This window comes from Gymnoscopelus braueri, assembly GCF_963280865.1.
Source record: "Gymnoscopelus braueri genome assembly, chromosome: 19".
In the NCBI taxonomy this organism is placed as follows: Eukaryota; Metazoa; Chordata; class Actinopteri; order Myctophiformes; family Myctophidae; genus Gymnoscopelus; species Gymnoscopelus braueri.
In genome coordinates, this window is record NC_137621.1 from 27738178 (window position 1) to 27750099 (window position 11922).

General features: G+C 42.2%; 1 protein-coding gene across 1 annotated transcript; it reads right to left on the minus strand.

Moving 5' to 3' along the window:
- Nucleotides 1-32: 32 nt before the first annotated feature.
- On the minus strand, nucleotides 33-11917 carry LOC308074942 (rab GTPase-activating protein 1-like). Its single transcript, XM_080414497.1, has 8 exons — nucleotides 11074-11917; nucleotides 9700-9780; nucleotides 9116-9226; nucleotides 7785-7889; nucleotides 7391-7474; nucleotides 5807-5878; nucleotides 1593-1877; nucleotides 33-894 (listed from the first exon to the last, which is right to left on the minus strand). The coding sequence occupies exons 1-8, from the start codon at nucleotides 11182-11184 to the stop codon at nucleotides 664-666; spliced, it is 1080 nt and encodes a 359-aa protein (XP_080270623.1). The 5' UTR covers nucleotides 11185-11917; the 3' UTR covers nucleotides 33-663.
- Between the last annotated feature and the right edge of the window lie 5 nt (nucleotides 11918-11922).

The following is an 11922-nucleotide window of genomic DNA, read 5'->3' on the forward strand; positions in this document are numbered from 1 at the left end:
AAATACTAATTAAAATAACAATTTCTACATCATTTCAAAATCCATCATCGGGCAAGGTGCCCATTTATTTTCCATAAAATTGTACATACATTACAAGACATTATACATAGACTCAACCACAGAGCACTTGGTGTCACCGAAAAACTGCAAGGTCTATTTCGTCAACAGTTAACAGTTAAAGAGTGGTGACAATGGCAAACCTCAAAACCTAGCACCTGGTTTCAATACATCTATCAGCTTTACTTGGTTATTCCCACTGTGTGACTGCCATCTAGTGCACAAGATAAACAGTAACCTGCACTGCATCAAATACATCCAGTACAGCCCTCTTGCGACACAGCCCCGATCTATTTATGGCTTCCAGAACAGAAACCAACTACGTTTTCCAGTTACTCCTTGTTGAGACAGACTTGGACATCAAATATGTGGCATGTGAAGTGGAAAACGGTCTTTTGTTAAAAGATAATTTTGTTTCACTTTATTTTTGACAGTACAGTGTGTAAATACAGGCAGAGAGGTTAGGGGATAACATACAGTACAGGTCTCCAGCTAGAATCGAGTCGTGATTATACTGTATATACTCAATGCTCTAACCAATAAGCTACTGGTGCAACATGACCCTCATTTTTTTCTTTTGACCTGAGTGAACTTCGCTTGTTGGTCTCAGAGGTTTTCGCGGCCCTCTCTGTGAGCCCACGACAGTTTCTTTGAGCGCCAACCAGTGAGGGGGGCACTTTGGACAGCCCAGTTTGCCATGGGGCCTCCTTCTCTGGGTACATTAATGCTCTGTATGCCCCCACTTGCTGTCCGCAGGGAGGTTAGGGTCTTGCTGAGCCAGCTGTTCTTCGCTGCCTGGAGATCACTGGTCAGAATGCCCCTCTGGTGCTCCAGTTCCTATATGTATAGAGCACAGGTACATGTGAAAAGTTGTGTTGCGGTTTGTGCAATTCAGCTATATCGACTCTATTCAGTTGGATAGTAAATGTAGACAGTGTATGTACATGTGAGAAAGATGGGGGGTGCGGTTGATATTTGGAGGGTTCAGCTGAGCTAACTCACATTTGTGCAATAAAACAGGCTTGTCAAGTGGAGCTCCAGGACAGTTTCAGTTTAACACACTGTGTGTGTGTGTGTGTGTGTGTGTGTGTGTGTGTGTGTGTGTGTGTGTGTGTGTGTGCGTGTGCGTGTGTGTCTGTGCGTGCGCGCGCGTGTGCTTGCGTGTGTTTGTTTGTTCGTCCGGTCATGCCTGTGTGTATGTGTGTGTGTGTGTGTGTGTGTGTGTGTGTGTGTGTGTGTGTGTGTGTGTGTGTGTGTGTGTGTGTGTGTGTGTGTGTGTGTGTGTGTGTGTGTGTGTGTGTGTGTGTGTGTGTGTGTGTGTGTGTGTGTGTGTGTTCATGCCTGCTGGCATCTGACTGTGTCTGTGTGACAAAGCAGTGTTGGATGCTGGGGTTTGACCTCGATACTGATAGGCTTCCAAAAGTGTGCGCCTGTGTGTGTGTGTGTGTGTGTGTGTGTGTGTGTGTGTGTGTGTGTGTGTGTGTGTGTGTGTGTGTGTGTGTGTGTGTGTGTGTGTGTGTGTGTAAAGTTCTGACCTGGATTTTGCACTTGGCCTCCACCATCTGGACTTTGGTCTGGGCCAGCTCCTGTTCCAGCTCTCTGACCTGGGCACTGACTGACTCCATCTCCTCGTCCCTCCTCTGGTCCTCCCCGCTCTGTTCTGCCTCTCTGGAACTGACCTGGTCTTCACCCTGACCAGGTTCAGTGGTCCCAGAACCATCTGATGGTGCTGTGTGAGCGGACTCGTCCTCCTGACCTGTGTTGGAATGGTCGATTGACTCTAGAATGCACCTGCAGTGGGAGCATGACATCACTGTGCTCTGTGGGTGAGAATGATGAGAAATAAGATGAAAGACAAATAAGGGGAGACAAAAACACATGAGATAGAGTTAGAGATAGAGTGTTAGACAAAGGGCCCTATTGAGACGATCTATGGCGCAAGGTGTCGCATGGCTAAAGTGCATGGTGCAAATGCCTTGGGGGGCGGCAGATAATCTAAGACACAAAATGCATGGACTTTAAGGGTGGTCCTAGTAAGCTGAGCTTGAGCTTTCACTCAAAGTCAATGCATACGTCCTCATTCATTTACTGAGGCTCTGATTGGCATTGGATTGTGTGACGTCTCACCTCTTCTGAATTGCGTGCCCTGCATCAGTGAATTCTAGTCAGAAGGCCAGATTTTACTTTAAAACTCTATATTAAAGGTAGGGTAAGTGACATTTTTTGGTTAAAACAAAACGTTTTTTTCTGGTAGTAATCATTGCTATATAGTGTTTGTTCAGTAACAGGGGTCTCCCCACCTCTCCAGCTCTTCAAAACAGAAAATACATCTTCTGGTGGGTTGCAAAAATTCAACCAATCAGGAAAGAGTACTCATTTATCAGCTTAATTTTTATAGTGTTCCAGTTCCAATGTTGTCTGCTCATTTCTTTGTGTCATAACTTTCAATTTCACTTTAATCTGTATCCTGTCCGAGTTCTCTATCCTGATTGGATAGAATTGGTACTATCCCAACCTGAAAATGCATTTTCTGTTTAGTAAAGAGCTGGAGAGACGTGAAGACAGGAGATGTCCCAATAAAAAAAATTCCTTCCCGATCCGATTCTGATCCCACATCTTGCGTATCAGCCGATACCGATACCGATCCGATACCATAGTGCTTAAAACAATAATATTAATAAAAAGAGAATCAGATGAAAACTCTGTTAGCCAAGTTTCAGTTAGCACAATGATACATAAATGGTAAATGGTGCATTTATATAGTGTCTTTGGCGCTTTACATAGATAGTGCATTACATTCACCCATTCACACACACATTCATACACCGATGGCGGAGGAAACCATGCAAGGCACATCGGGGGGCAATTTAGGGGTTCAGCGTCTTGTTCAAGGACACTTCGACACTGACTCTGGGGCAGGGCCGGATACAGGATTTTTTAATTGGGGGGGCAATAGGAAATACTGAGGGGGCGTGGACTCTTTCTCTCGCAATATCTGGCAACACTGTCCATGGCAAATCAGGGCGGAGAATTATTTGAATTGTGCAATGATGAATGATAGAAAATGATTACTTTGATTATGGTAAGCTCCCATTTCATATCACACACACCGTAAATGTAACTTTCACAAGCCCCCCATAAAAATATATTTTAAAAAAAGAAATCTTTAAAAAAAATCTGGGGGGGGGGCAGTCAGGGCATTTGGGGGGGCATTGCCCCCCCTAGCCTATGCCTAGATCGGGCCCTGCTCTGGGGTCCCCGGGATTGAACTGGAAACCTTCCCGTTTCCAAGCGGCCTCTCATCATCCTTAACGACTCCCCCCCAAATCCTAACCCATTGGCGAGGAAGAGGACGACCATTTCTTTCAGTTTCAATTATCCCAGTTTTTTCAGTTTTGACAGTTCCAACCTGATGTTGTGTGGGAGTTCTGACTGCTCCAGATTGTACTGAATAACTGTTAGCTTGCATAATGTCTTCAGACTAGGCCTCAAATCTAACATGAACAGTTTATCAGTGAGTACACGCTCATTGGTAGAATTCATTCGTTGGAACTTAAAACAAAAGTATTGTTTGCATCCTCCAAAGAGGATAATACGATCTCCAACCACGCAACAGCACATACTGTACATTGGAAACGGGCCTTTTCCTTTGGGCTCCACCTTCTTCCAGGAGAAGGTCTCTGGATTGAATTTCCACAGATCATTGAAGTCGTTGCTCCAGCATTGGCCACCAAATATGTACAGCTCTCCTTTGTAGGCAAAGGCTGAATGATCCCTGCGTCCCTTTGGAAGAAGCTGTGCTGTAGGGGTGCTCAGCCAGCAGTTGGTCTCTGTATCAAACACACTAATGTTGTTAGTTTCGTAGTAACTAACTCCGTAGTAGCCTTCCGTGGTAGCCTTCCGTCCACCAAATACAAACATCTTTCTTCCGATGATGGTGGTAGAGTAACCTGAGGAAGCAGTTGGTGGAGTGCCTCTAGTATTAATTAAAGTCCAGACCATTGTAGTGGTGTCCAACTTGTAGATGTCATAAAGGGATCCATCCCTCGTTGTGTTGCATCCTCCATGGATATATATGGCCTTCCCCAAGACACAGGTTGAGTGGTAGTGGTAGTTCGTCAGCTCTGGAACATTCCCAGAAACCCTGGGCTTGAACCATTTGTGGGTGTCGACATCAAATGCATAAAGCAATTTGCCCCCACAAATGTAAATGGAATGTTCGATCAGCATAGCTGAGCGGCACCAGCGCATGGAGGGAACCCATGTCACATGGGGCAACATCATCCAGTGCAGAGACACTGTGTTGAAGACGTGCACTTCAGTCTTATTCTGGTTCAAGTTTTCTCCAAAGCAGTAGACCTTGTGTCCAACTACCACAGCACCATGAAAGTATTTATTTTCTCTTCCATTCAGATGCACCATCCAGTGAAACATTTCACTCACCAACACGAATGAGTGCTGATAACTAATCTAAGAGGAAGTTGTAAGAAAGCAGGTTGATTTCTTGGTAAATCACATTTGTACCTAGGACACGTCATTTTAAAGGACAGTTACATGGTTGTGATGATGATGTCGTGATGTCACTGCATGATGACGTCATCAGAATAAGTAAATAATACATTATTACACAAACCAGTGATTTTTTGGGGCGGTGTAGCCGCCCCTATAAGTGGTGTTGGGACACCTCATTAGTACACATTTGCTGTACTGTGATTGGCTCATTAGTACACCCCTAACTGTACTGTGATTGGCTGACTCTATTGGCTGACTCTATTCAGCACTGTGATTGGCTAACGAGACACATGATGACATTAATAACCTATAAATAGGACTATGCACTTAAAAAAAAACAAGTGAGCTTCCATCACTGTGATGACCACTGTGATGACCACACCGCCCACTTCACACTGGGTGTGATTTTTAAATTAGCAGCTGATGACATCATATTCCAATTGCAGTCTGAAACAATCTGGCAACCTACCGGTATATATTTAGAGAGAAAAATTATTAGTTTACACTGAAGAGTTGAAAAGTACTAAACCATGTAAAAAATATAATAAATACATTTTGGGTGTAGTGCAGTGACAGTGACAGTCACTGCACTGGCTGACATTCTACAGTACTTTCATACATGTAGGTTCTACTGTATGAGAGTCAAACAACTAAACCTGGAAGTGTTAATGCCATTTGCCCATTGGGTCATGCAGAACCACTTTCAGTAAATGAGGTCACTAAAGACTCATGTTACTGAGCAACACTCTATAGCAATGATTACTAACAGAATATAGAGCTATTTAACACTTATTTTAACCAAAGAAAATCACGTATCCCACCTTTATTGCTTTGGAGTTAAGAAATTACCAAGCTTTTCATAAAAATAATTAAGAGCCAGGCTACCATTGACAACCATTGACAAACTTGACACAGTTAATGTTCTGGACACTTTACTTTTATATAGTGTAGATATCCATAGACATTGTACTCGGAAATACCACTCTACACAACATACAAACAAACATTCTGATCTGGTGAAGGAAGGGAAAATGAAACTCTTAAAGTAAATTGATAAGTGATAGGGGAACACCACAGGATGAGTAATGGCGGATATACTTTATAATATGGTCACGTCATTAAAATAACATATTTCCATCTGAAAAACATGACACATCGCCAATTTTCAGCGAGCCACACAATTATACATCAAAATATAAATCAGTCGTAAGAGTGTGACCAGTAAGTGTTCTCTCACCCTGAGTGTGTTCATCTCCTGTCTGTGTGTTGCCTGCTGCCTCTCCAGACGACTAGTCAGCTGAGAGCAAATCTGGAAGAATGAACATCTCACTTTTAACCACTTAAACCCCTCTATACTTAATAAAACAGACCTGAGTTGCAACTGTACTTGGTATGCTCTTTTTTCACTCTACACTAAATCTCTTCACCAAAAATAGCCAATCTACAACCTCGCAGACAGATTTTTGGCTCAGAAATAGGGATACTGGGGTTCAATTGGTTAACACCACATACAAATTACTGATAGGGAGATTAATTTTAAAATCCTGTTATATGACAATCTGAATCAAAGTAAACTAGACGCGTGGCAATTCTGGGAAATTGCAAAGTGTGGTAGCGCCGACGCCGGTCGCGGGTCGCGGCCACCGGGACTCGAGGGATATGCCTGGAGGAATACCGTCGGAGGCCGCGCGACGTGCGTTTCGAATTCGGTGCCGAGCGGATCCCGCGTGCCGTTTTGATTTGAGGAAATAGGCCCCTCCCGCTAAAGAAACAGGCCCCTCCCACAAATGTAGCGGGCCAATGACATCGTCATGTCACTCCTGAGATCACTTACTTTTCATTTTGAGAGAGATTGATCCCCCAAAAATCATGTTTTTGCATCAAACGGTTACGTTTTGAGCATCTGTGGCACCCCCTATGGATCAAAGTGGAAATGCTTTTGGGGATTCGTTGAGTAAACCACCCTCGACATGTGATTCAAATTTAGGATTGACCGGACGTTTCGTTCGTGATTTTTGGCATTTTTTTAAAATCGAGCGGACTGCTTAAAACAAAACGGTATGGACTGTCGAAATTCTGCTTGGATATGTTTATCGCATGGGTCCAGAGATCATGTGTATTGATTTTCGTGAGATTTGGACAGAATCTGTAGGAAAAAGAGCAAAAAGTGTGTTTTGAAGAAAATTCAAAATGGCGGAAAATCTATCCAGACGCAAATGGGGAAAAGGAAATTTAGATTTTACGACCTACGGTTCAAGAGTTATAGGCCAAAATGTAAAGTGGGCAGTTATAGCGCCACCATGAGGCCGACTGGTGTAATTATTTTTTTTATAATTAGGGGATGGGACTTTGAACCTTCCCTCCAAGTGTTGTAACTGTAGCCCTTATCGTTTCCGAGACAAAAATACTTGAATGTGAGTCCTACTATAAGTCAATGGGAAAATGTATTCACTAATAAATTAATATCAATTAAACTATACAACGTATCTCTTAGCAAAGTACAAGCGGTTGATTCCCGGTGAAGCCGGTCATTTTGACATATGGCACGAAATTGGGGGAAAGAAAACTGTGGGAGGAGTAGCGGACCAAAATAAAGTTTATATAGAATAAAGTTTATCTATTACTATAGTCTGGTTGCCCGAATACTAAATATATTACAGAAATGGTGTCTGTATTGTTCATACTATACCTCATCGACTAATAACACTAGATAGACATTCATGTAGGCTAAATAATGTTTTACCTGTTGAACTGACATCAAGAACAAGAGTTTGCTGATCACTTTAAACGTAGGCTTATATTTAGTGATCAGGACATGTACCTGTTTGTAGTCTGTGATGATGCCATTTGACCTCTTAATCTCCTGCCCAGCTTTCTCCAACTCCCTCCGAAACACCTCCTTCAACTTATTACAGGAAATAATAGAATAACCGATGAACTGAATTTAGATATTCCCAGACATAGTAAGTATAGGCGAACATCTCTAATCGTCTCACTACGCAAGACTACCTGGAAACAAACCGTTCTTGGAGTTGCATTAAAAAATCTGTTATTGCATTGCATTTGCATCTATGGGTCTTCCCCATCGAAACAGAGTTACATAAAGAATTCTCCTATTGCATCTATGGTCTTTCACCATCATAGATTGTCATAGTAATCGTGTTATGAATTCAAAATGGTGCTAGGAATGAAAAACTCAGTTGTTGTGTTTTTACCATTGCTGCTTCCTCGTCCTTCACTCCCTTCTCCTCCTCTGTGGCCCGTAGCCGATGTCTGGTCTGTAGAAGGTCTTTGGTGAGCTCATCCGCCTTGTCCTCTGCCTGTCAACACACCGTGCATGTAGATCAGGAGGTGTATTTACTTTTTCAGGCTGTGTATGGCACTTTAGTTTCTTTGGTGGATTAAGGCCTATGAAACTATTTAGAGGGTGTGACACTAAAACTTTCCACTGAAAGTAATACAAATGGAATGTTTTAACCCTAACCCTCACTGCCTGCCTCACAGAAGTAAAGATATGGACACAAAATACATTTCTCAAACTCAACTGCAATAAATCAGAAATCATCGGCCCCAAATCCCTCACCCACACTCTACCCAAGACCTTTCACTCAATATTGATGGCTCCACTGTCACACACTGCACCCATGTCCGCAACCTCTTCAAACATCATGTCCCCTCCTGCTCCCTCAGGTCTGGTGACGCCAACCTCCTTGAGGTCCCCAGGACCAAGTACCGTACCTGGGGCGATAGACTTTTGCTTTTGCTTTCTCATCAGTCCACTGTTTTTTATTTATTTTATTCCTTAGTCTTTGCCTTTTATTAGTGTTTTTTTTCTTTTGTTGTTTTCTCTTCCCCCCCCATGTAAAGCATCTTTGGGTACTTAGAAAAGCGCTGTATACATTTGAGATATTATTATTATTTAAGCAGGCTCAATTATGCACACCTCTTATGCGTGCCCTTGGTTCTGAGGTTGAGACTGCTCACCCATAACAGAAAGCATTCAACACTGAATCGGATGATGGCTCGACAATCTTACTGATTCTCAAGACTTATCACAAAAATGCCAAGCATGATTATGACCTTCCAAGCATGCATTTATGTATGGAGCGTCAACATTGAGAGTGAGAACTCTTCCGCCTTGAAGAACTGACAAAAGGGTCTGTAGCCGAGCAGAATTGTCAACTGGCTGCAACGCTACTGATAGTGAGGTGATGGGTGTTAGATTCATGTTTTCTGTATGGCTGCTGTACCACTTGCCATTGTGGATGTTAATCTAACCTTGATGGCATCATTCTATTTTGTGACATTATGTGGTTGCAGAGTTCAGATATAGGCCTAATGGCTGAAGATAATGAGGCTTGGCCATGTTGTTTGTGCCGGTTTTAGGTTGCAAGCCTGTCCTATATTTGAAAATCTACCTGAAAGTACAGCCAAGTGGCCGAATGGTTTGGTATTTGAAACCTTGACCCGCAGCATTTTTTTCTGTTTCTTTCTAAGCAAATTTTACTCTCTGTCTGTTTGAAATAGAGGCAGTAGTTAGAAGTACCTCATTCAAAGCGTTCTTCAAGGCAATCTTGCCAGTGACTAGTCTGTGGGCCAGATTGTCATTCTCCTGTTCCAAACGCAGACTGGCCTGCTGCAGCTGGTGGTTCTCTCTCTATAGGACACAGAACACACAGTCAGATTCTGCAAAACTTGATGCAGCAGAACACAATATGACAGCATCTAGATGCTGGTTACATCTAGATGGTTACAGGAAAAGCTCAGGAGCTTAAAAGTTACGGAACCAGCTTAGGAACAATTTGCAGGGAGGGAGGGGGGGAATGTGAGACACTTGCAAATGTGTTGAGTCACATGTCTCTGTAAGGAAAGATAAAGATATAAAAAAATATATCACGTCTGGGACAGGGAGGGGAGAACGTAAGCCAAAAATTTACAAGATAGAGGCCGACAAGAATGAGACGTCCACTTTAAAATAAACTACACGTTAGTAGGTAATTTAAACACTTTTATAGATGTGTTCCACTGAATTTGAGAGAAACTGAATGTATTTTTTTTCCCCCTCATAAATGTGTAGCATTTTTTAAGGAAAATATATTATAGCATACTGTATACGCTATATTGTCTAACCTGGTATCTATCTATAGGGTCCTCTGGTTCTTGCAGCTGTTGAAGCTGGCTCTCCTTGAGTTTAGGCTTCTTAGAGGGAACCTGAGGAGAGAGGGAGAGTCAAGGCCAATCAGTTACAGTAATATCAACAGATGTCATGTTTGACTAAGCTAAAGAGAGTTATCTAATCCAAACAGAGATGGAGCCAGATAGAGAGTGAGGAAAAAAAATCAAGCACAGACCCAAACAGAGATCAAGATAGGGATAAGAACAGTTAAAATAGGAATAGGAAGAATGCTATTCTCTTGAAAAGTATGCCAGTTCTTGATTCCAAAATATTTGACCTCCATCCTGTATTTCCTTCTTGTCTGCAATTTCAAACCTATCTATGCACGGGAATCTGTTTTGCCTTGCTTGTCATGTCTGTTTATGCTCATGGCCTTCAGTGCAAGTCACTATATCTATTGTTATACTGCTAGCATATTTTGATTGAAGCAGTCAATGCCAGGGTCATGATCCTACATTGAATTTGAGCCTTAAGTTGTATTTTGCCTGTAATGTGATGACCATGCCAAGTTGAATATGTTGTAGTAGTCATTGCTCTGCTATTGATAATAGCAGCACATTGCATGTGAGCAGCACTTTATTTTACTCCCTTTAAAGAATACTGACTATCTTAAAGTTCTGAACTAGTTTCCAGACCCTAAGGGTCTGTCTGAGAAATAGGCTATCAGTATCAGTGTCTGTCAGTATCTATTTTCTTACTATATTCTTCTGCACCAATGGCATTAGGCAAGTTCCTGCCAATTCATTGTACTTGGAAAATTAAAGCCTCACTAGGCAACTTCTTTTTTAACGAATACATTTAAATTTTGTACAATCTGTATGGTAGAGTATGTTCATACAATATAAATTATATAATTGTTGTGGTTGTATTTTGTCTACCTGCTCTTCTATTAAGACATTTAGATCGTGTCAAAGGTCATGTCTCACTGAATTTTCACCTTATGGTAAAGATTCAATTTCCCATTAGGCAGGCTCTATTGGCTCAACGGTCCAAAAAATCAGCACTTGAGAAGGAAACCGGGTTCAAATCCGTGGTAGAAGAGGAAAGTTACATAGCGCTGCTTTAAGTAATTCTAGTTCTGAAAAGCCAATATTGTATTACATTAATTTATATTGACTAATAGTCAGTTAATCAATGTATCAGTTAACCTCTTAAGCCCTGTTTTAAACTTACATATGACAGTGAAAATATCAAACATAGCCAACCTTCCCAGCACACAATGCATCCCACCATGTTTGCTATTTTGGAAAATTTGGGACAATGTTGGAAATGTTTACATGCCCAAAATACGGACGACTGACGGCGAGCTTTTAAGTGGTTAATCTTACTGTGGATTTGGGCCGAGATTCTGCCACAAGACAAGCCAGGATCTCCTCCTCGTTCATCTGGTCCACAATGTGGGCGTCATACGCCATCATGATTGACACTTCCTCCATCATCCTGACCAACTATTAAAGTGTCACAGGGGTTGGCGCGCACACACACACACACACACACACACACACACACACACACACGCACACGCACACACACACACTAAGTCTTCACAGGTGAATTCCAGTCACAGAATGGATTCTCAGAAGCCCTGCCTTTGTAACGTGCATGGAAGACAGTTTAACTCCAGGAAACGTACAGCAGCACTTCATAGGATAACTGGTTTGTGTGGAGTGAAAATTAACCATGAAGTCTGTAGTTCCCAGATGAGCTCCAAGAGGAATCTGTCACTCGCACCAAATTCACTCCTGTGGACTGATGGCTTTTATCAGAGGCAGAAACTGGATTCAGAAAAATGCAGCAGCAGTTTCCCGTGTTCCCATATTTAGACTGTAAACCGGAAATCCAGCAGCGTGCCGGTAAATCAGGATACAGGGATAAAGTCCAGATCTCCAGACGCAGGGAAACTCCTTTGAGACTCAGTAGTTATAGTCCAAAGGTAGACAGGTGCAGATGTATAGGGTACTCCAAGAGATAAGTCTGCTACCAAATGTAAAGCTTACAGTACATTTACAGGTAATAGGTAGCAGGTCAGACTACATGGACACACACTGGCAAGTGTGTCTTGTAGGTGCTTTTAAGACCTATATATGACTGCTGAAAGTGACAGAGACACACCCATTGCTATGCTTCTCTTTCTTATTCTGTCACCTTATTCTCTCTTCTATTGTTATTCCTTCACT

Bases quoted from the DNA above. Each gene is read 5' to 3' on its own strand.
- LOC308074942 (XM_080414497.1), bottom strand. From the start codon at position 11,184: ATGATGGAGGAAGTGTCAATCATGATGGCGTATGACGCCCACATTGTG. The intron at 9,781-11,073 runs GTAAGATTAACC...CTCTCTCCTCAG, and splicing joins AATCTCGGCCCAAATCCACA to GTTCCCTCTAAGAAGCCTAA. The intron at 7,475-7,784 runs GTAAAAACACAA...TCCTGTAATAAG, and splicing joins AGGACGAGGAAGCAGCAATG to TTGAAGGAGGTGTTTCGGAG.